At 49.4% G+C, this 26,059-nt stretch overlaps 1 protein-coding gene and 1 long non-coding RNA gene across 15 annotated transcripts in view; one reads left to right on the top strand and one right to left on the bottom strand.

Moving 5' to 3' along the window:
* PLEKHA6 (pleckstrin homology domain containing A6) overlaps positions 1-26,059 on the top strand; it is a 140,468-nt gene that overhangs the window by 4,117 nt on the left and 110,292 nt on the right. For 9 of the 13 annotated variants that reach the window (XM_072814693.1, XM_072814692.1, XM_072814694.1 and 6 more), the window contains exon 1: positions 24,518-24,642. Coding sequence is in view for 2 of the 13 variants with exons in the window: in XM_072814691.1 (XP_072670792.1) it covers positions 1,945-2,021; positions 8,874-8,931 (135 nt within the window). In the remaining 11 variants the exon portion in view is untranslated. Of the gene's footprint in view, positions 1-1,944; positions 2,022-8,873; positions 8,932-15,606; positions 15,875-24,502; positions 24,643-25,172; positions 25,196-26,059 lie in introns of those variants that run through there. The other 4 variants (XM_072814691.1, XM_072814705.1, XM_072814696.1 and 1 more) reach the window with 4 other exon arrangements.
* LOC140626885 (uncharacterized) lies at positions 298-14,897 on the bottom strand. 2 transcript variants are annotated; one of them, XR_012025872.1, is made up of 3 exons: positions 14,738-14,897; positions 10,545-10,658; positions 298-417 (listed from the first exon to the last, which is right to left on the bottom strand). It is a non-coding gene; the product is annotated as an uncharacterized lncRNA (long non-coding RNA). The 2 variants fall into 2 exon arrangements; XR_012025873.1 differs by having other exon boundaries at positions 311-420.

The following is a 26,059-nucleotide window of genomic DNA, read 5'->3' on the forward strand; positions in this document are numbered from 1 at the left end:
CCACACACACGTACACTGTAGTGCTGGCTCTCTCCTCCCTGGGCTTCCTCTCCCACTGTGGCCCAGGACCAAAGCCCACATCACAGGGCCTCAGGGTGCACATGGCTCCAGGGCCCTGGTGGGCGGGGGGGGGGGGGGGAGCACTAGAATAGTGACTCTGTTTCTTCTCTCCTTGTCAGAGGGGTGGGTCAGCTAGGCAGTCCCCTCCTATAAGTGGCAGGTGTCCAAACCAGGGGGAACAGTCATGGGGTCAAGTGAAAAGAAAGCATGTGTCCACACGAAGACCTAGACATAGATGTTGACAGCAGTTTTATTTATGATGGCCCAAAGTGAAAACAACCCGAATGTCCCTCACTGTGGTATAGCCTGTGACGAAATCCTCGTCAGCTGGGAAACAGAATCAACCACGAACACGTGCTGCTGCAGGGAGGGAAGAGAGAAAGAGGAAAGAAAGGGAAGGAAGGAAAGAAGGAGGAAAAAAGAAGAAGAGAGAAAGAAGTCAGAAGTCTAGCTTGCATGATTCCATTTATATAAAGTTCTAGAAACTTGAGAACACACAGACTAATCTATAGTGACAGGAAGCAGATCAGTGGTTGCTGGGGGGAGGGTGCAGGTGGCAAGAGCTGGCAGGGTGGGAAGGAGGGATTACAAGGGGCACAAAGAAAATCTGGGGGGTTCACATCTTGATTTTGGTGATAGTTTCACAAGTACATACACATGCCAAAACTTTAAATTGTATACTTTAGGGCAGCCCGGGTGGCTCAGCGGTGTAGCGCCACCTTCGGCCCCGGGTGTGATCCTGGAGTCCCGGGATCGGGTCCCGCGTCGGGCTCCCTGCATGGAGCCTGCATTTCCCTCTGCCTCTCTCTCTCTCTCTCTCTCTCTCTGTCACTCATGAATAAATAAATAAAATCTTAAAAAAATAAATTGTGTACTTTAAGTACCTGTAGTATTATATATCTTACTTCAATACAAATTTAATGGAACCCTTCTTAATGGGGTTTATTATATTAATTAAAGTATTAATGATACTTTGAAAGCAGTGAGTGGAGTCCTGTTCTGGGCCTCACAGCCCCACCCTAATGTCTGGATGATACAAGTGATCTGAGCATCCTCTCCTCCGCATACCTGGTTTGGCCGCAGATGTCAGGTGCTTCATGCTGGGTCACTCATGGCTCTGGAAAAATCAGTGTCACTTGGTTGGGGGTTGAGAAGTGTCGATAGATGTATATGCTTTCTGACTTAAACCCAGAGGATCTGAAGTGTTGGGGAGCCTACTTTGCTGGGAGTAAGATATTAGAATCCTGGCTTCATCACTTATTGATTGTATGATTTGGGGCAAATCATTTAACTTCTCTGAACCTCAGATTCATCATCTGTAAAGTTCCTAATGTGAAGGACTTTTGTCAATGAAAATATTTAGCATTGTAGACACCCAAAGACTGGGTTTACGCAGCCTCCTTCTTTCATATCCATTGAGAAGCTGCCAGGTAAGGACCTCCCATGGTCTCCCCAGAGACTTCACCCGTCACCTCAAATGTCACCTCTTTACTGAAGAAGCCTTCATGCTGTTCCCCTTCCTTAATTTCATCCTGGTTAGCCCTCACTCCTCTATGATGGGATAATGCTCTCTATGCGTGGCTATACGAGGATCTACTTATTTTCACATCGTACTGCAACTATCTTTTTATATGTCTGTTTCCCCAGTGGGTTAGAGCTTCTTTGAGGTCAGGGTCAACTATTATTCATTTCTGAATCCTTGGCGTCTGCTCAGTAAATGCTTTGTGAATCTGAATGAATGAATGAATGAATGAATGGCAGTGTGGATTCGCCCATCTCACGTGTCTGGGATGAGACAGTCAGGGTCGATGTGAATTTGGAGAGGGGTGATCTACCCAGCGAGGCCTCTCTTGTATCTGACACTTTCTTATTTGTGTTCCATAGTGATGAGGAAAAGTCAACCAGCTGGATGCACCCTGGCACGGAATCCCCCATCCAGAGTGGACACTCCTCCAGCCCAGGTAAGGAGCTCGGCTGTCCTTTGCAATCCAGGAAGAAGCAGTGGCTTGAGGCAGCCTTACAAATCCCTTGACCTGACTTTGCTTTTCACTTTTTCTTTTCTCCATGGATGGATTCAGCTTAGCATTTGGACCACCATCTAGGGGAAGGTGCAGGAAGGAGGGTTGATGTTCACCTGACAGTCTTTCCAAGTTTCCAGCTCTACAGTTAGTATGTGGGACAGACTTTGGAGTACACTGATTTGACTTCTCTTTCATCCCTCTGCCCAGTGAGAAAATCCCCTCCATCTTCAGAGCTCCTGACCTAGGCCGAACCCCTGCTCCTGGTGCTATACCATAGAGCCGTATGCCATGACGGCAGTGTTCTCTCTCTGTGCTGCCCAATGTAGTCACCATTAACCACATGTAGCTGCTGAGCAATTGACATGTGATTAGTGTGGCTGAGGAACTGAATTTAAATTTTAATTAATTTAAACTTAAATAGCTCCAGATGGCTAGGAGGAATTCCTTCACCTTGAGGAGAACTTGAAGGAAAGGGAGCCAGGGCCCACACTGATTGCTTACTATGGAGAAGACCCCATTGCTAGTCTTGAAGAAACTCCAAGGCTGGTGGCAAAGTGGGGACATTACAGGCAAGATTTCAGTCTATACTGGGGAGGCAGAGACACCAAGAAGGAAAAGGGCTGGGGTACTTCAAGCAGACAAGCAATCATCCTCTTCAGAATGCCACCACGGCCTTACCCTCACTGGCTTTCCAGCCCATTCCTTGACTGCACACCAGTCATGTGGCTCTAGGAGCTTTGGCCATTCATGGGGCATGGCTGGCACTGCCGGACACATTGGGTTAAGGCATTGGCCCGCCCAGAGCCTCCTTTCTTTTAGATTCTGGGCTGGAATCATTGTGTTGTTCAAGCTGGAAGGGACTTCAGGGATCCTGGAGTTCAACTCCTTTCAAAGGTAGGAAAATGGAGGAGCAGAGAGGAAGTGTACATGGCCCAAGGCCGCTCAGCTACTAAGCAAAGCTGCATTGGGGTTAAACGCCTAAGTTCTAGAGGCAGAGAGACCAGAGCTCACACCTGGGCTCTACTTGCTATTAGTGTGATCCTGAGCCAGCGGTTGAAATCTTCCAGGACTTGGCTTCTTCGTTTGTAAAACAGGGATAGGATTATGGAACCTCCGAAGGTAGTAGCAAAGGCTCCCCGAGAGAATCACCATCAATGGAGGTGACTGCTGTTGTTATTGTCATTGTTGTTATTTTTGATGCGAAGCGGGGCCTCTGGACCCCAAGGCCAGGCTGCATTCTGTTCCTGGCTGGGTGTTTTTGCTGCTGTCAGTGTTTCAAAGCTGATCTCATCTATATCATGATGACTCCAGGTGGGATTGGAAGAGAAATCCAAGCCTCCAAGCCAATGATTTCATTTGGGGCTGCAGCCAGCTGGTTGTTTGAGGCTGGGAAGGAGTTAAGATGCCCCTGAAGCTTGCTGGGAGGGCAGCTGCCTCAGCGGGCACTCCGCCTGGACAGGAATATAAGCTCTCTTGGTGTTGCCCAGGCACAGAGGGCAGTGTGGAGGGAAGTTGCTGGAAAAGGCAGGGGACATAATCCACGCTGGCCTCTTTCCCAGGCACATCACAGTGGCAGGATTATTTATGATTCTGACCCAATGGGGATCCCTCTACTTGGGGAGACTGCCAACCCACGCCCTTCTGAATGGGAATGTCCTCCCACAGGGAGAGAGGGAACAAGTAGCATTTATGGAGCAGCACAGAGGAAAGAATGTCAGCTTTGGAAGCAGTAGACCAGACTCACATCCTGGCCCAGACACTTCCTGTGTGACCTTAAGCAAGTTGATTAACCTCTCTGGGTCTCCGTTTCCTCATCTATGAAAATGTTCAAGCTGATGCCTATTACATACTGTTACATACTGTTACTGTGCAAATTAAATGTGCTAACGGCGGTAAAATGTGTTGTGTAGAGGAAGGAAGCACTAAGTGGGAGCTGGTGTTATTTCTATAGACTAAGTCTTGAGAGGGGAGCTGGACTCACTGGCTTCCCTGCTCCATTGAAGCAGCAGCATCACCATCAATAGTAACCATGGAGGGCCCCCCGGGTGGCTCAGCGGTTTAGTGCCAACTTCAGCCCAGGGCGTGATCCTGGAGACTTGGGATCGAGTCCCATGTCAGGCTCCCTGCATGGAGTCTGCTTCTCCCTCTGCCTGTGTCTCTGTGTCTTTCATAAATAAATAAAATCTTTAAAAAAATAGTAACCATGAAATATAGACCCTTAATAAACATAAAGTAAAATGAATGATAAAAACTGGGCCCACCACTCTATAGAATCCAGGCTCTGCTCACCAGCAGCTTGTGCTCTGAGGCAGCTGATAACATGGTGGGAAAGATTCAGACCAAAAATGAATAACCATGTTTTATAAAACCTCGTACACAGGGCAAGTGTTTGGCCTGACCAGAAAAGTAACAGTGACTGTCAAGAGAATCCATACCTGTTTTGTAATGTATCAGCCACAGGGCTCTTGCATGCTCAGAAGGAATGATCTCTACAGTGCCCTGCCTGTCCCCACTTCTGACAGTGGGTTCCCTTGTGTTTATCAGAAGACTCCCCTTCTGCTTTGGGGTGGAGAAATCCTGTTTGCCAAGGAAGCAGGATGTTTTTTGTGCAGGAAGGATGGGTAGGACAAAATGGTACCTAATAGAGCACTCTTAGGAGATAGAGGTGCTCAGCCTCTCTGGAGCTGCTCAGCAGGGGCCACCACCACCTGCAAGGATTTCCAGGGCACCTCTGAGCTGTGGTCAGCTTCCTCAGCTGTTTAGTTCTTGCTCACTCTGTGAGCCTGCAATTCTTCGCTCTGAGCATTTCCATGGATTTTTTTTTTCCAGAGGTGCTATTAAAAATATTTTTATAGCTCAATCAGACAGAAAATCAGTAAAGAAACATTGACCTTAAATGACACATTAGACCAAACAAACTTGGTAGATAAGATATTCCACCTTAAACCAGTAGGATCCACACTCTTCTCAAGTGCACATGGAATAATTTCCAGAGTAGATCATATGGTAAAACACAAAACAAGTCTCAGTACACTTAAGAAGATTGAAGTATCAAGCATCTTTTCTGACTACAGTGGTATGAAACTAAAAATAATTACAAGAAGAACACTGGAAAAGTCACAATATATGGAGACTAAACAATGTGCTACTGACCAACCAATGGGTCGACAAATAAATCAAAGGAGAAATGACAAAATACCTTGAGGCAAATGAAAACAGAAATATGACATACCGAAATCTATGGGATGCAGCAAAAACAGATCCAAGAGGAAAGTTCATAGCAATATGGACCTACCCTAAAAAACAAGAAAATCTCAAATAACCAATCCATCTAAAGGAACTAAAAAAAAAAAAAAAAAAAGAATAACAAATGAAGCCCAAAGTTAATGAAGGAAGGAAATAACAAAGCTCAGAGTGGAAATAAATGGAGACTGGAAAGACAATAGAAAAGATAAACAAAAAAAAAAAAACAAAAAGAAAAGAAAAGATGAACAGAGCTGGTTCTTCAAAAAGATAAAATTGAAAAATCTTTAGCTAGACTTACCAAGGAAAAGAGAGAAAGGGTTCAAATAAATAAAATCAGAAATGAAAGAGAAGCTGACAACTGACACCAGAGAAATACAAAGGGTCATAAGACACTACTGTGAACAATTATATGCCAACAAATTACACAACCCAGAAGGAATGGAAAAATTCCTAGAAACGTGCCATCTTCTAAGACTGAATCATGAAGAGATAGTAAATGTGAATACAGTGATTACTAGTAAGGAGATTGAATCAGTAATCAAAAACCTCCCAACAAACAAAAACGCAGGACCAGATGGCTTCACTGGTAAATGAAGATTCAAACATTCAAAGAAGATTTAATACCTATGTTTCTCAAACTCTTCCAAGAAATTGAAGAGGAAAGCTTGCTTCCAAATTCATTTTACAAGGCCAGCATTACCCTGATACCAAATCCAGGCAAAGACACCATGAAAAAAGAAAATGAGGGACACCTGGGTGGCTCAGCGGTTGAGCAGCTGCCTTTGGCTTGGGATGTGATCCCGGGGTTCTGGGAACAAGTCCTGCATCAGGCTCTCTACATAGAGCCTACTTCTCCCTCTGCCTGTGTCTCTGCCTCTTTCTCTCTGTGTCTCTCATGAATAGAGAAATAAAATCTTTGAAAAAAGAAAAAAAAAAGCAAAATGACAGGCTGACATATTCCTGATGAATATAGATGCAAAAATTAAAATTCTCAACAAAGTATCAGCAAACTGAATTCGACAATGCATTAATGGGATCATTTACCATGATCAAGTGGTATTTATTTCAAAGATTCCCAGAAATAAACCTAAGCATATATATGGTCAATTAATTTACGACAAATGAGGCAAGAAATACAGTGGAGAAAGGACAGTCTCTTTAAATGATGTTTGGACAGCTACCTGCAAATTGGACAGCTACCTGCAAAAGAATGGAACTGGACCACTATTTTGCATCAGACACAAAAATGAACTCAAAATGGATTAAAGATTTGAATGTAAGACCTGAAACCATAAAATTTCTAGAAGAAAACATAGGCAGTAAAATCCTTGACATTGGTCTCAGAGATGATTTTTTGGAGCTGACTCTAAAAGCAAGGGCAGCAAAAGCAAAAATAAACAAATGGGACTGCATCAAACTAAAAAGTTTCTGCACAACAAAAGAAACCATCAACAAAATGGAAAGGCAATCTACAGAATGGGAGAAAATAGGTGCAAATCATATACCTGACAAGGGGTTAATATCTAAACTATGTAAAGAACTCTTACAACTCAATAGCAAAACAAACCGCCCCCCAAAACCAAAAAACAAACAAAAAACCCAAACAAAAAAAACCTATCTGATCAAAAATGGGCAGAAGACATCTTTCCTTTTTTTATTTTTTTAAGATTTTATTTATTCAGTCATGAGAGACAGAGGCAGAGACACAGGCAGAGGGAGAAGCAGGCTCCATGCAGGGAGCCCAACGTGGGACTCGATCCCAGATTCCCAGGATCATGCCCTGGGCTGAACGTGGTGCTAAACCACTGAGCCACCTAGGCTGCCCAGAAGACATCTTTCCAAAGAAGACATATAGATGGCACATAAAATAGGCACATAAAAAAGATGCTTAACATCACTAATCATCAGGAAAGCGCAGTCAAAACTACAATGATATATTATAGCACAGATGTTAGAATGGCTCTCATCGAAAAGACTAGAAATAACACGCATTGGCGAGGGTGTAGAGAAAGAGGAACTGTCTTGCACTGTTGGTGGGAATGCAAACTGGTCCAGCCATTGTGGAAAATAGTGTGGAGGTTCCTCAGAAAATAAAATAATTGCCCTATGATCCAGCAATTCCACTGGATCATAGGAAACAAAAACACTAATTTAAAGAGATATGCACCCCCATGTTCACTGCAGCATTATTGACATAGTCATGATATGGAAAAAAACCTAAGTGTCCATTTTTGGGTGAATGGGCAAAAATATGGTAGATGCATCTGATAGAATACTACCTGGCCATAAAAAAGAATAAAATCTTGCCATTTGTGACAGCAAGGATGGACCTTGAGAAAATTGTACTAAGTGAAATGAGAAAGACAGATATCATATGATGTCACTTTTATGTGGAATCTGAACAGCAAATAAATGAACAAACCCAGCAAAACCCACCGATAGGGATCCCTGGGTGGCGCAGCGGTTTAGCGCCTGCCTTTGGCCCAGGGCGCGATCCTGGAGACCCGGGATCGAATCCCACGTCGGGCTCCCGGTGCATGGAGCCTGCTTCTCCCTCTGCCTATGTCTCTGCCTCTCTCTCTCTCTCTATGTGACTATCATAAATAAATAATAAAAAAAAAATTAAAAAAAAAAACCCACCGATAATGGAAGAGAATGGTGGTTATAGAGGGAAGGGAAGCTGGTTGGGGGCCAGATAGGTAGAGGAGGTCAAGAGGTACAAAGTCCTAATTATAAAGTAAATAAATATGTAGTATACAGGATGGCGGCTGTAGTCAATAATATTGAAGTTGGCACATACTTGAAAGTTGCCAAGAGAGTAAATCCTAAAAGTTCTCGTCATGAGAAAAACAAAATCATCACTATGTATGGTGACAGATGGTCACTAGTCTTATGCTGATCATTTCTCAATGTATCCAAATCACAGATCATTACCCTGTACACCGGAGACTAATTTAATGTTACGTCGATTATATGTCAATTAAAAAAGTTTTTTTAAGTCTCTCCATTTTCCTAACTGACTGATTTCCTAAGTCGTCAGCATCTTGTCCAGAGGCGGCAGAAGCCATAGGTGATCATTTGGGCTGGGGTTTGTTTGCAGGCTTGAGTCCCGGTCTGATCTTGGGTGCTGACAACCCGTGAGGCTTGGGGCAAGTGACCCGCCCTTGGCTCTAGCTTGTGCTTCTGTGATATGAGGGAGCTGTGGGATGATCCTTCCAGGGCAGCCATCTGTGAGTTCACTGGCCCAGAGGAGATGCTCAAGGAAAGCTTGTGCACTGAACGAGCCAACCGTGGAAGGCAATGATCCATTTGGTAACTTCACTGCTCGTAGATAGGGAATGTCCCATTCACTGCCATCCCTCTTATTATTTCCTGGAAACAGACTGATAGGAATAATGGACCAAAAAGGGTGAGAGGGTTGGTTTGAGCCCTATTGGCTTGTCTGTGAATTTTCCTAGCTCTCTCCCTGCCTCATCCCTGCTAAGTGCAGATCGGGTTTGCGTGGGTGAGAAGAGAGAGTCAGGTTATGATTTTGTTTCCACACAGGATTGCCCAAGGGCTGGGAGATGGATTCTACCCAGGAGGGAGCTGTGTATTTCATCAAGTGAGTAACGTGGGCTTTCTTTCTGGTCTGGTTGTTGGGCCTGCAGTCGTCCTCGTCACTGAGGCCTGCTTGGGAGGAGAGGCGCTTAAAAGGTCTGCTCATGCGCAGAAGGCTTTGGGGTGGTGAGGGTCTGTGAATGGCCAGGAGGCCTCAAGGCTTCTGAGCAATCGTGGCAGAGAGAGCTGGGGGTGTGGGGGGTGTGCACATGGGAGGGGCGTCTTTCTCTTGGTCTGAGAGAGCCAGTGTTGGTCATGGGAAGTTTTCCTGGTTGAGGTGGGTGGAGGGAGTGTTGTGCGGGGCGGAATGGCGGGGAGGGAAATAGCTCCACAAAGTAAAGCAAAAGACACACCCAGGACAAAGGCTCAAAGGAAGGAGACAGAGCACCATGATGCCCAAACAGGCAGGAAGTGGAGCCGGGTGGCGGGAAGGTGCGAGCGAGGGTGCACAGGCAGGTGGGCGGGGGTGGCAAGGCCGACTCAGTCTCTCTTGCTCTCCCGTTCGGGCGCGTGTGACCCCGGAGGTGGCAGGGGTGTGTGTAGTGCTGTTTCTCTCTGGGGGTTGGCCACGCCCTTCCATGGGCTGGGGTACTGGCGCTCTCATGTATGGTGACAGATGGTCCTGTCCCTCGGCTGGGGTCTCTCCATCTCCCAGCAGGCTGGGTCCTGGCTTTGGTCCCCCAGGCGGGGCTGGGCGCGCACAGACCTGTGCTTGGTCTGGCCTTTGAGTCTACGGGGCTGGGAGACAGTGGCTGCGAAGACAGCTAGGGCGTGGGCAAGGCCGCAGAAATCCCGGCCCAGCCAGCGGACGGAGGGCCCTGCTCAGCCCTCGCCCCTCCTGCGCTCCTTCCACATCTTCATTCATCCTTCAGGAGAGCTCATCCGTCCATCCCCTGCCTCGAGGCCAACCAGCACTACACCAGCTTGGCTGGTAACCATCTTCTTGAAACAAAAATGAAACAGAATGAACAAATTCTCCGCTTTGGAGATTGTTCAGATACCACGTGGCTCCTGTGGCCTGAGCTTTCCCTGAAATTGAACTGAAATCCTCGCTGTGGTTAAGGTTTCTTTCCTCTCTTCTCCTTGGCGATACCATCTGCATGTTCCTTATGTGAATCTGGTGCTTGAGACCATCTTCTGGGTACTCTCACCTGTATGGGCTCATCTTCTCTGGCCCTGAACACTTACCACCAGCTGTGGCCTGGCCCTCAACCTCTCTGATCTCATCCCCCACAACTATGGCGATCCTCGTCTTTTCCTGCATCGTGACAAATTCATTCTTACCGCAGGACCTTTGCATTTGCTGTTTCCTCTGCGTGGGAGCCCTCTCCTCCTGTTTTTGTGTATCTGGCACCTACATATCATTTAGCTCAAGTGTTATCAGAGTGACTTCTCCTGACTACTCCATCCCCTGCCTCACTCTGCTCTTTCTTAGACCCTCTTCCCACCTCCCCTTTTGAAAAGTAAACTCCACGCCCAACATGGGGCTCAAACTCACAATTCTGAGATCAAGAGTCTCATGTGCTACCAACTGAGCCAGCCGGGTGCTTCAAGACCCTCTTTCTGTTCTTCCTACGACCTGCTAGGAAGTTGGCTGTTCTGAATTTCTTGACTTACCTACTGCTGGTGTTCCCCTACTGCCATGGCAGTCCTGAGAGCAGATTCTGGCTCCTTCGTGTTCCACTGTGTCCTAGAACCTTGCTGGTGCATGATAGGAATCTAAGATGTTTGCTGAAATAAATGAATGGGCAGTGTTGGGGGATCAACAAGCATAGTTGACTCCTGCTCCAGTCACCAGCCCAGAGCATCCTGGGCTCCGCTGGCTTAGCATGCCCAGTCACGAACTCATCACCTTTTCCTCGCCAACACCAGTTCCATGTCAGAAGCACCACGGGAGGAGAACCCTCAGAGGCAGGCTCAAACCCCACGCCTGTCAATTCTCCGAAATCTCTCTCACCCCATGGCCACAGCCTGAGTTCATGCCCACATGGACCCTCCCCTGGATCATTCTAGCAGCTTCCAGAAGGATCTTCTTGCCTCCAGGCCATACTGCTGCAAGAGTGCTTGTTTTCGACAATGCAACTTTGGTCACATCATTCTACATGTAACACCTTTCATGCTTCCCATCAGTTGTAGGAAAAGATCTGAATTCCTTACTCAAGCACTTGAAAGGGCTTTATGAATCTGGCTGCCTGGGATCCCTGGGTGGCGCAACGGTTTGGTGCCTGCCTTTGGCCCAGGGCGCGATCCTGGAGGCCCGGGATCGAGTCCCACGTCGGGCTCCCGGTGCATGGAGCCTGCTTCTCCCTCTGCCTGTGTCTCTGCCTCTCGCTCTCACTGTGTGCCTATCATAAATAAAATAATAAATCTGGCTGCCTGCCTTCTTTCTCTAGCTTCACCTCCCATACTCCCCACTCTTCCAGACCAGATCATTTGTGGTTCCCTCAACACACACCTCTCTTCCAGGCTTCCTGGCCTTTTCCAAGTGCTTATCTCTCCTCTTACAGAGCTTGTATCCACCTGTGCACACTTGCTTTTCCTTGAAAATCCTGCCCATGACATCACTCCTTTAGGGAAGCCCACCTGTGTTATTATTGTTTCCATGTGTGCTATTTTCCCTGGATTGGTGGTTCACAGTGTTGAGTGTGCATTGAAATCACCCGAAGGGCTTGTTAAAACACATTGTTTGGCCCCACCCCTAAAGTTTCTGTTTCTGAAAGTCTGAGAATTTGCATCTCTAGCAGAGGTTCCCTGGTGATACTGATCTGCTGGTCCTGGCCCGGCACTCTGTCTGGATGGAAAACTCATCAAGAGCAGGGGAGGCGTAGGGTGGCCATAAAATCTGGAAACATAGACACTATCATTTCATTATGTATTGTCATGAAATCTCAACGAGCTATTAGTCGTTCATGTCTTTTCCCAGAGGAGGTGGCCACCCCTTGCATCAAGAGTGGCAAGAGCTGAGCTTCACTACATCAGGCCTCACGAGAGCATCATGAGGGAGGTGCTATCATCCCTAGCTGTTTTAGCAAGGAAGGAGAAAACTGAGACTTACAACTGCGATTTAAAACTGAGTAAAAAAATATGTTCAGTGTCACGAAGCTTCTAGGAAGTGAAGCTGGGATTCAGCCCCTGTCTGCCTGATTTCGCAGTCTGTGCACCTAGCATCACGCCACAGCTGCCTCCAACATCTTTGCTGCCATGCTCACACAGTGATGTTGGTGGGGAGTGTTCCAGAAACCCTGACTGCGTGAGGGAGGGAGGGAGGGAAGGAAGGAAGGAAGGAAGGAAGGAAGGAAGGAAGGAAGGAAGGAAGGAAGGAAGGAAGGAAGGAAGGCTCTGACTTGCTCATTTTCATGGTTTCCTGTACGATTCTTTCTCTACAAAGGTTTGTGACATTTGGTTGGTGGGTCAGTTAGAAACTCTGAGGACCCCAGACATGGATCCCAAGAGGTAGCAATGAAAGTCAGATATACAGACAGCTTGAAAAGCCACTTCTTTTTCCTTCTGGTGTGGAGGAGTCAAATTTCAATGAGCACACATTGACATTTGCCCAGGATCAGATGACTATGATGACTGTGTGTCGATAAGCCCTTCCCTTCGTGGTGTTTGAGAGGTGACTCTCATGGTATCTATGATGTCGTTGCTCAAGTGTGCCTGAGGTTTTGAGGGTGCCCCTGACAGGCGGTGGTGCAGAGAGGAAAAAAGCCAAGGGTTAAGATGTGGGTGAAACCCCCGGCTGGCCTGCGTGCGGGTACTGCTTCGATCCAGAGGAGGGCACCAGAGCATGCATGATCAGCCCCAGGAAGGCCTTGCCGTCGGTCACTCCAGGACCATCTCCACCATCCCTCGCCACATCTCAGCCAGGATGGACCTGGTGGCTCAGACACCCGGATGTGTTACACCCCATCCCCAGGCCCCTCCCCTTTGCTTCCCGCTACAGCAGCCCCCTGTGGAGCTTGCCAATTCTCTAAGAGGGCCTCTCTCTTTCTCTGAAGTTGGCAGGGAGGGAGACATGGCAGTGATGCTTTCTGCAGAGCCCGAAAACACTGGTTCCAGTCTGGGCCCCTGCCGCCCCCTCCGCACACCCCTGCCCCCATGGGCTGCTCTGTGCTGTGCCAGGGGCTGCAGACGGTGGGGATGCAGAAACCCAGGCCTCTGCCCACCACCCCTGCCCCTCTCTGGCCCCCGACCCGGCGCTCATGGGAGTCATCAGAGAGAATCAAGCCCGTGGGACCCCAGAGGGTGCGGCTCCCTGGGGACTTCTGCTGTGTTGTCTCCAGAGGTCAGGCAGGACAAAGGAGAGAAGTCACAGGGGAACAAATCTGACACTTAGTGACCCCAGAGGCCCATAACCTCCCAGAGCAGCAGAGAAAGAGACAGATGAGAACAGGTCCTGGAGGGTATTTGGCTTGGGGAAGACAAACCCCATTTGCAGATGAAGTAAACTGAGGCCCAACAGCCAAGTCACTTGTTCCAAGTCGCTGAGTTGGTAAGGGGTAGAACTGGGCTTGAAACCTCAGTAGGTTTTGGACTTTCCCCTTGGAGCCCCAGGGACATGGATTCCAGGGGCTCTTTCTTCAGGAGCCTCCCTCTCTCACGCCTCCTCCTCACACTCTCCCCACCTGAGTGTCACAGAAATCTTCCTTCTCCACGGCTGGGCTGGCAAGAGACAGCAGGTGGGTTGGGTGAAGGGAGTTTCTTTTCTCTCCTCCTCTTTACCCATTCTTGCTGGGACTCTAAGGCCCCCTGCTGTAATGTCTCTGTGACCCTGCTCCCCTAAAACCAAGACCTGCCCCAACAGGAGTCCTCCCTTTGGTCTCTTGTGCCTCCAGATTGCCCAGAGGCATCCACAGGGCCAGCTCAGACCTCTCGGAGGATCTGTCTGCAGCCCTTGCCCTCTGTCTGCCAGAGAGGAAAGCCTCCCAGCAGGCCCTTCTGTCCATCTCCTGCCTTTCTGAGCTGCCCAAGGATTGTGTGGGACGGAGTATGGGGTCCTTGTCCCCTTCCCCACCCTGCCTGTCTCCCACCCCGGGATGCTGTAATCTCTGATCCCAACCCTGCTTTGCTCCATTGGCTCCTCAAGGCCAGAGAAGCCCCCAGAACCCCTGGTCTTTGTTTGGCTTGAAGCCGGCTCTCCCCCTGCCTGCAGTGGGCCGACCTGCCAAATCCTGGAGAGCCAGGGCAGGTGGGCTGGACTTAGTCGGTACTGCCTGGCACGAGGCCTGCACCTAGGATTTCTCTGCCCCTTCAACTGGATGCCTTTCTCAGAGCCAATGAACTCAGCATCTCAGCCAGGCTGGGGGAAGGAGAGGGGGTGACTTAGGGATCCCCCTCCCCACCAGAGCTGCAGGCAGGTGCATACTGCTCTAACCTGAGATCTCAGCTCTAGCTTGGCCTACTCTGGGGTTGGAAGCACAGGCCTTGCAAGAGCTCTCTCTGAGGGTGTGTGGGAGTGGGGTGTGGATCAGACCCCCTGTAACGACTCCCCTCCCTGCTAACAGGGTTCTTCCTGCACTGGGGGAGGGAAGCTTGTGCTCCTGCTCCTTCCATAGCAGATTCTCTTTAAAGATAAAGACTTCAGTTGGTTAAATGATGCTTATACTCAAATCATATTAAAAGAGACCCCCAGAGAAAGAGAAATAGTGCATTTTAGTGAAGAGAAGCTTAATTTTTAAAATCAAGTTGTTGCAATGATGAATATTTGAAAAAGATACAATAGTCAGGTGGGTGAGCCCTTGCAGATACCCTTCATCCAGCTCCTGCTTCTTGAAATCTTTCTGTGTTCAGAAGTGGCCCCAGGAGCTTACCTGGTTTGGTCTACAGCTCCGGAGTCTCAGAAGCACTGGGACTGACAGCCAGTGACCCTGCCTGGAAGTTCAGGTGGAAATATCCCATCTTCGTTCCATCTTTCTCATCCTGGTTATGAAACTCAGTCTTCCCCTTGCACTTACCCATGTTCGCAGAGAATCTGTTATTGTTCCAGCATGCGCAGAAATGTGAAGAGAAGGAAACCGAGCCAGAGAAACAGAGAGATTGCAAGAGAGATCTTTTAATGGCACGGGCTTGCAGAAATGGGGCTGCAGTCCTATTGTCTGAAGCCCTCCCTCCGCCTCTGAACAGACACAGGCACCCCCTGGCTTGGTGGGCGTCCCTGCCTAAGATCACTGGAGACCATTTGGGCTGGAGACCTAGGAGGTCCTGGAACCTTGTAATGGGCTCCAACCAGCTCCAGAGGTTATTTCATGAAATTACATGTACTGGGGGAGAGGGGATGTGAAGGCACCAGGGCCCCTCCCAAGCCCTCTTGACACCCAGAAGTGTGCCCATCTCTAGGGTAGAGAGCCACAGAGAAGAAAGGGAACCACGGCAGGTCTGGTGAGTCCTCATGATGCCAGACCCCCGGGCACCTTCTGGTTCCCTGCACTCTAGTGGGAGAACAGCAAACTGCGGCGTACATGGAGGAGGGGGGCCCTGGATCCCCTTTAAGGGGGGCAACTCTTCTTGGTGATGGGAGGCTAGGAAGGCTGTGCTGAACTACTCCATCCTCCCCTGGGCAGGATGTATGGGTGGTTAGCAGCTTGTCGCTGGTGTGGATGGAGTTAAACCTTTCCAGGGACTATTTACTCCTGATCCTAAGTGACAGCTTGGGGAGGGAGAGTCACGTGGCCCTGAAATCCCCGCGGGAGCCGATGGAGCATGCCCAGCTGCTTCTGCCTGGGAAAGATGCTGGATCCTGCAGTCACCACAACAGCATCCTCTCCCCGCGCCAGGGACCTGCCAGCCAGAGAGATGACTGATTAGAACGATTCAGATCCAGAGCCCCGCTCTTCAGAAGGGGGCCCTGAGGGGCGGGGGAGGAGGACCCCAGCTGGAGCTGGGGGAGGGGTGCCTTGGGGCGCGGAGAGTTCTAGCTTTTCAACGCGGGGCTCACACCTCTGAAGCCGGTGAGTCTGTTCTGATGCATCATATAGATGAGGCGGGAGGAGGAAGGCTGTGCTCTGGTCAGGCTGGCAGCCGCCCGCCGTGTGAGTCTGGGCTGCTGGCACTGCGGTGCCACTGCCTTCCCCATCCCTCATTCTTGGCAACCTTACTTGGGGATCATGGATGCTGAGAATGCTAATTATAACCCGCTCTGTGCCCTCACCCCCACCTCCAGAATCCCCAGTAAAGGCTGATGTTGGAATTTATTGCATTTGAATTGCATCTCTTGGGTGAGGCCAGCTTTGGGGCTGCCAGCTTCCTAGGGTCTAACTGGGCACCCCCCCACCCCAGCCTGGCGAGAGCAAAGAGGCCAGCCCCACCCTGCCTCTGATCTTGCCAGAAGTGAGTTGAGAGCCAGCGGGAAGGAGAGATGGAAGGGTTCCAGGGGTCAGGCTCGGGTCAGCCCCAGAGACTCACCTCCCACAGTGTGGTGAGGGGTTCGGGGGGCCACTGAGGCTCTTGGATTGCTAGGAGCATCTGATCTCTGGGATCCCAGAATTAGTGGGGAGCACCAGAGGAGCTGAGGCCTGGTACATAGGCCCGAGGGGATGGGTTTATCATGTGGGATCAAGCTGCAGCTAGCAGAGCCTCAGTCTCATTGTGTGAGGTTCTGGGCAAAGGAACAAGGTGGTGGAGCTGGCAGAGAGGGGTGGTGAGAGATCAGGTGGGGGGTAGGGAGGGAGGTAGGTAGGAAGGCGGCAGGAGAGGAGAGAAGAGGCTAGAGAGATGATATCTATGACCAGGGTCGAGCCAGAGAAGGGAAGAGAGGGGGCCGGAGCCTGGGAAGGCCAGAGATGGGAGAGCCAGCCCCAGGGCACAGGGGTGGGGAGGGCTGCAGAAAGGGGAACACTGTGCGGTGCGAGGGGGTGGGGTTAGAGTCTGAGCCGGAGAAGGTGGAGGCCTTCTGAGCTTGCAGTTCTTCCCCTATCCCTATAAACCCCTTGCCCTCCATCTGGCCATTTGAGTGGCTTGCTCTGTTGGGGATCCCTGAATGCCCAGGGTGGGAGCCCTGTGGTCATGTCTCTGCCTGAGCTTGCTGTCCAGATGGGCTTGTCCAGATCCTCAGCACCCGCCCTCCAAATCCTCCAAATCCCGGCTTCCAGGCCCCTCTGGGGGCGTGTGGAGCTGGGGAGGATTTCTGTGGCCTTCCACCTCAGAGCAGCTGCATTTCAGCTTGGGCTGGAGATGAGCAGATTCTGGTGGTGGAGAGGAGGCAGGAGGGAGGCTCTGCCACTCAGTGGGGGTGCTGGCTCCTGGCAGGAAGGGGTGGTGGCCTGAGGCTGGGAGCCATCGCCAGGTGCGGGCCGCAGGAGGGGCCAGGGCAGCCCCTGGGTTTCCCCACGGGGCTCACGGGGGCGCAGGGTGCTGGGCTGCAGAGGGGAATCCTTAAAGTCCTTGGTTTCCCAATCAGTGGCGAGGTGATGGCTGTGCTAGTGCTGCCGGGTAATTAATCCTGGCGGGCGGCTGCAAGGCCTCCAGACAATGGGGTTTGGGTTTTTTTTTTTGCCGGGTTCAGCTTTTTTTTTCCGTCTTCACAGGAAGGTGACAGTGCAAGACGCGTTACACTGATAATTACTTTTAACGTGTCTGCCTAGATTATTGAGTCGGATTCTGGCCGCTCCGTGTAGATGAGATGATTACGGAGGAAGTGAGCAAGCGGGGCAGCCCGCCCCGGCTCCCAGGCTGACAGCAGGGCCTGCCCGGGCCGGGCCAGTGGCCTCGGGGCACAGGAGATGGGCCCCAGGGGTGCCCGGGGGCAGTGGGCAGGGGCTGCTGCGCCCAGGGGGGTCCGGACCAGGGCGAAGGGGCGCCCCCTCAGCCGCTGTCTTCCTCGCTGGCCAGAGCAAGGTTCCCCAAAGCCACTGGCACCGAGCTGGGCGCCTGGTGGGGACCCAGCCCCCGTGGGTGCCCCAGGGGAGGGTCAGGAGGAAGAGGACCACCACGGGCGGCCGTCGGGGGCTGCGGGCGCTGGTTGTCAGAGCCTTGGCGCAGTGGCTGGAGCCCTGGGCTGACCTGGTCTGGGAGCCGGCGCCGTAGGAGTGAGACGACTTAGCCAGGCCCGTCTCCCACCTCTTAAAAACACACTTAGAGAGGAAGGAAGGCTTCGGTTGGGGAACGTTTAGAAATAAATGTGGAACAGAGACGAAGGGGACCTGAGGCAGGCTGAGTGGGGCCCTCCCCGGGGCAGTCAGTCATCCAGGTGGGCTCCTGCCCAGCACCCGCACCTCCCGATGCCTGCCAGAGACCATTCGGTCTGGCCTCCCTCGGATCCCACATGAGCCCTCTGTTCCCTCCCTGGTGGGAGCACCAGCCTCCAGCGACGGGGAGTTCATTACCTCACCAGGCAGCCTCCTCCATGGTTAGAACATTCCTCTATGCAGAATCAAAACCCACCCACTTCTAAGCTCTGCCCTATGGTTCTGATTCTTTGAAGCAGCACAAAGCAAGTCAGCTCTTTTTCCCGTGGTGATAAAGATGGTTTTCTTCATATTAAAATAGCCTATAATAATGTGGGGATGTAATATAGTTTATGTAACCAGTTTTGTATTGGACATTTAGGTTGTTACCCTTATTTTTCTTTTCCAAATAACATGAACATTTGTGTATGTCAGGCTTTTTCTGTGTTTTGGATTCTTTCCTTAGGATAAATCCCAAGACACAGAATTAATGCGATAAAGTATATACATTAAAAAAATAAAAAATAAATAAATAAAAATAAAAAAATATATGATTCTGAGTTGAGAAGTAATAATACATACTCATTAAAAAAATAGAAAAACATATAGAGAAAAGATAAAAATTACCCATAATTGTCTGTCTCAGAGATTTGGTATATGATTTTACCATTTTGATACATATATGTTTTTATGAATTCATATACAGACATGTAACTATAGTATCAAAATATGCATCTATACTATTAAAATTTTGGACCAAGTATATATATTTTTTGTCACTTATATAAGTGGTTTTCCTAATGTTTTATTATGTATCTGTTCTATTTAATTAACCCCTTCGTTAAAGTAGGTGTTTCCAGTTTTTGGTTTTAGAAGCAGCAATGCAGTAAACATAGAACTACCTGGATCTTTGCACATATCAATGGTTTTTTCCCCTTAGGTTACATTTCTAAAAATGGAATCGCTGTGTTTTTTTATTTTTATTTTTTTAAAGTTTTTATAGTTTAATTTCCTGGTGCTGGTCATCACAAATGCCCTCCTTAATCCCCATCACCTGTTTCACCCAACCCCCAACCACCTCCTCTTTGGGATCCACCAGTTTGCTCTCCACAGTTAAGAGTGTTTCTTGGTTTGTTTCTCTCTCTCCACCTCCCTTTGCTAGTTTGTTTTGTTTCTTAAATTCCACGTATGACTGAGTTTATATGGTATTTCTCTTTGTCTGACTTCCTTAACTTAGCATAATTCTCTCTAGCTCCATCCGTGTCATTGCAAATGGCAAGATTTCATTCTTTCTGAGTAATGGCCAAGTAATATTCCATTGTGTATAATATATATAAAATGGAACCATTCATTCATCTATGGATGGGCACTGGAGCTGCTTCCATATCTTGCCTCTTGCAGATAATGCTGCTATAAACATAAGGGTGCATTCAAACAATACCTTTGAATTAGTATTTGTGTATTCTTCAGGTAAATACCCAGTAGTGCAATTGCTGGATCATAGGGTAGTTCTATTTGTAACTTTGTGAGGAACTTCCAACCTCCAAACTGTTTACCAGACTGACTGCCCTAGTTTGCATTCCCACCAACAGGGAATTGCTGTATTTTAAAATATTTTGACATATTTTGCCAAATTCTTTGTTGGAAATTACTAATTTACATTCCCGGCAGTTGCACTTGAGAACGTGTTTTGTTACACGAGCACTAGCATTGAGCATTACAACATTTTCATTGCTTTCATCCATCACTTCTTCATTGTTTTAACCTATTTGTTTGATTAGTAGTGAGATTTACAGTTTTATTTATTTATTTTTAAAGATTTTATTTATTTATTCATGAGAGACACAGAGAGTGAGAGGCACAGACACAGGCAGAGGGAGAAGCAGGCTCCATGCAGGGAGCCCCATGTGGGACCCGATCCCGGGTCTCCAGGATCACGCCCCGGGCTGAAGGCGGCGCTAAACCACTGAGCCACTGGGGGTTCCCAGATTTACAGTTTTAAAATTAGATTTTTAAAGTATGAATAATCCATCTGTTGTCATTTGTTTGTCGAGTCTTTGGTTTTTCCTAAAAGGCAGTTTAGTGCAGTTGTCAAGATGGCAGTGACAGTGGCCAAGGGAATTGGGGTTGAATCTGGGCTCTGTCACTTACTGTGCGGTACAACCTTGACAGTGACTTAATCTCTCTATGCCTCAGTTTCTCCATCTGTAAAATGTAGGTAACAATGTTACCTATTTTATAGACTTTATTTTTTTAAGATTTTATTTATTAATGAGAGACACACACACACACACACACAGAGACAGAGACACAGGCAGTGGGAGAAGCAGGCTCCATGCCGGGAGCCCGACATGGGACTTGATCCCGGGTCTCCAGGATTAGGCCCCGGGCTGAAGGCAGTGCTAAACCGCTGAGCCACCCGGGCCGCCCTTTCATAGACTTTATTATTTTATTTATTATTATTTTTAAAAATATTTATTTATTTATTTATTTATTTATTTATTTATTCAGAGAGAGCGAGAGAGAGGCAGAGACACAGGCAGAGGGAGAAGCAGGCTCCATGCAGGAAGTCCGACATGGGACTCGATCCAGGGTCTCCAGGATTAGGCCCCGGGCCGAAGGCAGTGCTAAACTGCTGAGCCACCCGGGCCGCCTTTCATAGACTTTATTTTTTATTATTATTATTTTTTTAAAAGATTTATTTATTTATTCAGAGAGAGCGAGAGAGAGGCAGAGACACAGGCAGAGGGAGAAGCAGGCTCCATGCAGGAAGTCCGACGTGGGACTCGATCCTGGGTCTCCAGGATCACACCCCGGGCTGCAGGTGGCGCTAAACCGCTGTGCCACTGGGGCTGCCCTTTCATAGACTTAAAAAAAAAAAAAGATTTTATGTGTTTATTCATGAGAGAGAAGCAGAGATACAGGCAGACACAGGCAGAGGGAGAAGCAGACTCCCTCTGGGGAGACTGGTTCAGGACTTGATCCCAGGACCCTGGGATCACGCCCTGAGCCAAAGGCAGATGCTCAGCCGCTGAGCCACCCAGGCACCCCTATTTCATGGACTTCTTGTGGAGATAGGTGAGGTCACATTTGTGGAGCAGTTGGAATCATCCCGAGCAGACCGACACACGTGTTTGTTATTATTACCTAACTATTGTTGGTTTGTGTGAAAAACACAGAGATCTGAAGACAGTATCAAGATCTCTCTCCCTCCAGGCCCCCCAGGTCTCCTTGTCCTAGGCTAACCACCCCTATTCCTCCAATGACCCCACTTCCTTTCTCAGTCTTCCCTGGAGCCTCACAGGAGGTGTGGTCTCACCAGCACAAAACATGGGGAGGCAACCATGCCCCATTTCCAGGAGGATCCCCTGGAATGTCATACTTCTAGGCACTTCTGGCAGGTGCCTGGATGAAGGGTATTTGGCTCCTCCAGTGTCTTCTGTGAATAGGACACTGTGCTGGAGGCCTCTCCCCTGTGTATATCCTTCCTGACCTCTCCTTATCACATCTATCCAGAGTGTGCCCCATTCCTGTGAGCCCTCTTTGCACTTCCCAAAGTAGCAGTAGGCGATCTGATAAATTAATTCTGGTCTGTGTGTTAGTAAGAGAGAGTGGGTACACGTCCTGTCCGAGTTGTAGAAAGAATGCCCATCTGGAACTTGAAGACATAGATAGACTCAAATTCTGGTCCAAATTAGCAGCTGTGTGATTTGTAATAAACCACTTAATCTCTCTTGAGCTTTTGTTTCCTGTTCCGAAAAATGTAGTATCATTACCCATTTAACTAGTTGACCGCCAGGAGGGTGGTATTTATGGAGGTGTTTTGGAAACTACAGATAATTATACCAATGTCAGTTACTAATAGACGTGTGTGTTTGAACGATGTATATCAGAAGGTAGTACTTTAACTCGAAGATCAGACCAGAACCAAGGTGGGTTGCTAGGAAATGTGTTTAGGGCTGACGGCATTCATGGTGACTGTCAAATCCTCCTCCCTGGTTTATATAGTCCCTCTTAAGGGTTGATCCTGACTGTGTGAATTCAGGAAATAAGGTGGGGCACATCAATGCTAATCTGATCAGCATTCATGGATGTTCAGGCTTTACTCCTTCAGGGCTTAGGGTCTCTCTCCATGGTGGAGGTGAGGTCCCTCCTTAGCTCTGACATTGCCATGTCTACCCCATCTGGCTCATCATTACCTGAAAACCTGAGTCTGTAATTACAAGGGCCAGTTTGCTTTTAATTAACCTAATGCTTGCTATTAGCCTGTTCAATTCACCCCAGCCTCTGGTAGTAGGGTCATTTTTCTGATTTTGCTTGGTTCTTGGGTCCTCTTTAGCATCAGTGGGCCATCCAGAGACATCCAAGCCTGCTTGCCTCTACCTACACCTGTGGCTGCCAGGCTGAAGAATTGAAGAGGCCATAGGGGGAGGTGGGAGCATGCCAACAGAGGTGTGGATTTGTTAGCATCGCAAGTGAGGTCCAGAGCCAGGTTCCCTCCTTCTAATCCAGTGCTCTTCCCCTTCTGAGCTTCAATTTCCTCATCTCAAAAATGGGAGTAACAATTCCTGCCCTGTCAGCAACACTGAGGTCCAAATGAGCTAATGTAGGCAGTGGGTATGTGTGTAAAACCATGCTACGAGAAACTGCTTTATCGCATCTGATGTGAGAGCCCTGTGGAGTTATACAAAGTCTCAGTGTCCTTGGACCCCTGCCTGGTAATTCCTGGTTCCATTGTCTTCTCATCCTGCCCTCTCTCCTCCAAACCATGGCTGATTCGAGGGCATTGGCACAGAGCAGGTTCTCAATAAATGTTGGCTGGTTATATGGAGCTTTGGGTGGGAGGGAATTTGGCTCAAGGAAACAGTCATGAGAAAGCCTTTGATGGTGTGTGTTTGGGAGGGCATTCATTCCCTGTGCTCCTCAGCCTTGCCCCTCATCCCACAAAAGTGCGTTGCTTCAAGGGGAGAGATGGTCTTAACTTGTCTGCCTTTGTGATGTTTCCTACAGAGCCAGGCACATAGCAGTTGTTTGGTAACTGCTTTTCGAATGAATGAATGGAATGGTTGAGTGAATGAGTGAGGCAGGGTGTTGTGGTAGAGAGAGCGTGGCATTGACCGTCTGATGAATAGGGCTTGGAATCCTGGCCTCACCACTTTCTTCTGGCAAATATTTACTGTGTGTTCATTATGTACCAAGCAGGTACGAGGTTACAAAAATGAAATTTTAAATTCACAGTCTAGTAAGAGAGCAGACATGTGAGCAAATAATTGTCCTGTATGTGATAGAGACATATGCTACCTATGTTGGGGAGCAAAAAAGAAAGTGATAGAGTTTCCTGGAAAAGAAAGGATTCCTGAGGAAGTGGCCTGAAGCTGGAGCTCATGAGTTTCTCACGAGAACTAAACCCCTCCTTTGCAGGGGTAAGGATGAAATGAAATAAAATAATATGAACAAAACATCTGACACTGAGGAATCTTTTTTTTTTTAAGATTTATTTATTTATGACAGAGAGAGAGAGAGAGAGAGGCAGAGACACAGGAGGAGGGAGAAGCAGGCTCCACGCAGGGAGCCCGACATGGGACTTGATCCCGGGACTCCAGGATCGTGCTCTGGGCCAAAGGCAGGCGATAAACCGCTGAGCCACCAGGGATCCCCACTGAGGAATCTTTTAATAAATGTTAAAATTGTTTCCTTGAAGGAGGAGGGGGGCTGGTTGGTGGGGGAAGGACGGGAGTAAGGAGTCCAGGAGTCTCCGAAGCTGACCCACAGAGCTGCACTTCTTGGCTCTGCCAGTTGAGAGCTGTGTGACTGGGGGACGAGTTCCCTGACTGCTGCAAGTCTCAGCTGCTGTGTTTGCAAAGTGGGGACAGGGCATGTGTTGTCCGAATCAGTGGGGAGGCTCTGCACAAGGCCCCTAGAACAGGCTTGGCACACAGTAGGTACTAGAGAACGTGAGCTCTCGGGTTATGGCCAGGCTATCTCGTGGAGAGACTCCATCCGCAGGCAGACGCACGTATGCCGGTGCACGTTGACTCCCAGATCTGCTCAGAAAGGAAGGCGGGTGAGGGGCGCCCTGGCTCCAGCTGAGCTTGGTCTGAGCCGCCCCACAACTCTGCCGGGGGTCGGGTCGGGGAAAGAGGCCTGTGGCTGCCGCTCCGGAGAGCGGGGAGCGGGGAGCTGGCCTCAGGGACACTAAGATGTGGTCCCCTGACGGCAGGAACTTAATTCCCTCAGGCACGTAGGCCCAGCCCAGGCCAGGCCTGCCAGCGCCGCATCCCAGGGTCCTGTCACCTGACTGGTCCCTGACCTTCCTCAGCGAGGCAGCCTGGCGGGCCTTGCTGGGTTGCCATGGTAACTGGCAGCCTCCCAGCTGGGTTGCCCGGGTAACCAGTTAGCTGGTATTGGGGGAGGGGGAGGGAGGTGTGGGGGGGGTGAGCCTCCGAGAGGCAGAGAAGGACAAGGGCGGGACCAAGACAAGACAAATCCCAGATGCCCCCAGCACAGCCCTCTCCTCTCTCCCTCATGGGATTGGGAAAGCCGGAGAAAGGCAGGTAGGAAAGGATGCGGTGTTGTTTCCTGCCGTGCGTGTGCGTGTGCGTGTGCGTGTGCGTGTGTGTGTGTGTTTTGTGGGGTGAATTGTCTTGGCCAGTGCAGGATGCTTGGAAAATTTGACAGGGTCTGGCAGGATTTCCTAGGCAGGGATAAAGGCAGTAGGGTCCAGAGGGGAGGCCGTGGACCGTCCAAACTCAGATCTCAATCCTGGCCCCTCTAGCCCCTGGGCAGCTTCACCCTCTTTGAGCTCTGATTTCCTCATCTGTAGAATGGAGGTGCTAACAGAGCTCCAGGGACATTGTTTGGGACAGTGGCTGGCACTGTCAGTGGTGGTTTCCTGCTCTCCTTCTATTCTGACTTTCTATTCTGTGGATGCTTTCCAGCCGCCAAGGGCTCGGATGTGGGGCCCACCCTGGTCCCTGTGGCAGGGAGGGTCGGAGTCCTTGTGAGCCCAGAGGCGCGGCTCTCGCCCTCAAGGAGTTTGCCATCCTCTCCTGCTGAGGACAGGAAGCAAGGTCTACAAGTGGGAACGTCCACAAGGAAGTTTTCAAAGTAAGACCTAACTGAAATTTTTACTGCAACCGGTAGGGATACCTTTTCTGTCAGAACCCAGTAGACACGTGTGTGTTACCCTAACTGTGTGTGCTGCCTGCTAGCTTCCTGTTATGTTTTAGTCTAGTCTGGCCTGTTTTGTATCAAAAAAAAAAAAAAAAGTCTCAACTCTTGAGTTTGATTTCACATGCACCAGTGGGTCACCGCCTTCAGTGTGAGAAGCCCTAAGAGAGAGAGTGGAAACCAAAGCTCCCCGCGGGTGCGTGTGGGACCTCAGGCTTCTCTCACCTTCCATGAGTAATGTCATCTGTTCGGATCCTTACGACTCTAGTCTGAGAGGTAGCTGAGGCTCAGAGGTCATATGACTTGGCCAGGGTCACACATGCAGTTTGCCCAGGGTTGTAGAGCCACGCCTCGAACCGAGGTCTCTGTGGCTCAGGTTCATGGGGCATCCCTGAGTGTGCTGGATCTGATGCTGTGAGAGGAGCCGAAGGGTTCTTCTTGACGGGGGGATACTGGGATCTGAAGACCCAAAAGGATCTGTCCCAGCCATCTCGAAATCAAGGCTCTGGAGCTGAGACCAGAACCCGGTGCCTCTTGTCTACTGTTGCAGAGAGAGGAGAGACTGGGCGCCCAGGAGAGCTGCCGAACAATGAGGCTGAGTGTGGAGCAACTAGTGTGTTCCCCTCAGTGGTTGTGACGTAGCGAGTCCAGAAGGGAGGGAGTGAGCCTGGCTGCCCTGAAGCCCACCTCTCCCGACAAGCTTTTCTGGTTGCTGAGCCAGGCTGGGTACAGCTGTGAGGAAAGATTCCGTGTCGGGGTCCTGAAGCCATGCCTAAGGCCTCAGGCTTCTGGAAGATTTTC

Source organism: Canis lupus, chromosome 38, assembly GCF_048164855.1.
Source record: "Canis lupus baileyi chromosome 38, mCanLup2.hap1, whole genome shotgun sequence".
Lineage (NCBI taxonomy): Eukaryota > Metazoa > Chordata > Mammalia > Carnivora > Canidae > Canis > Canis lupus.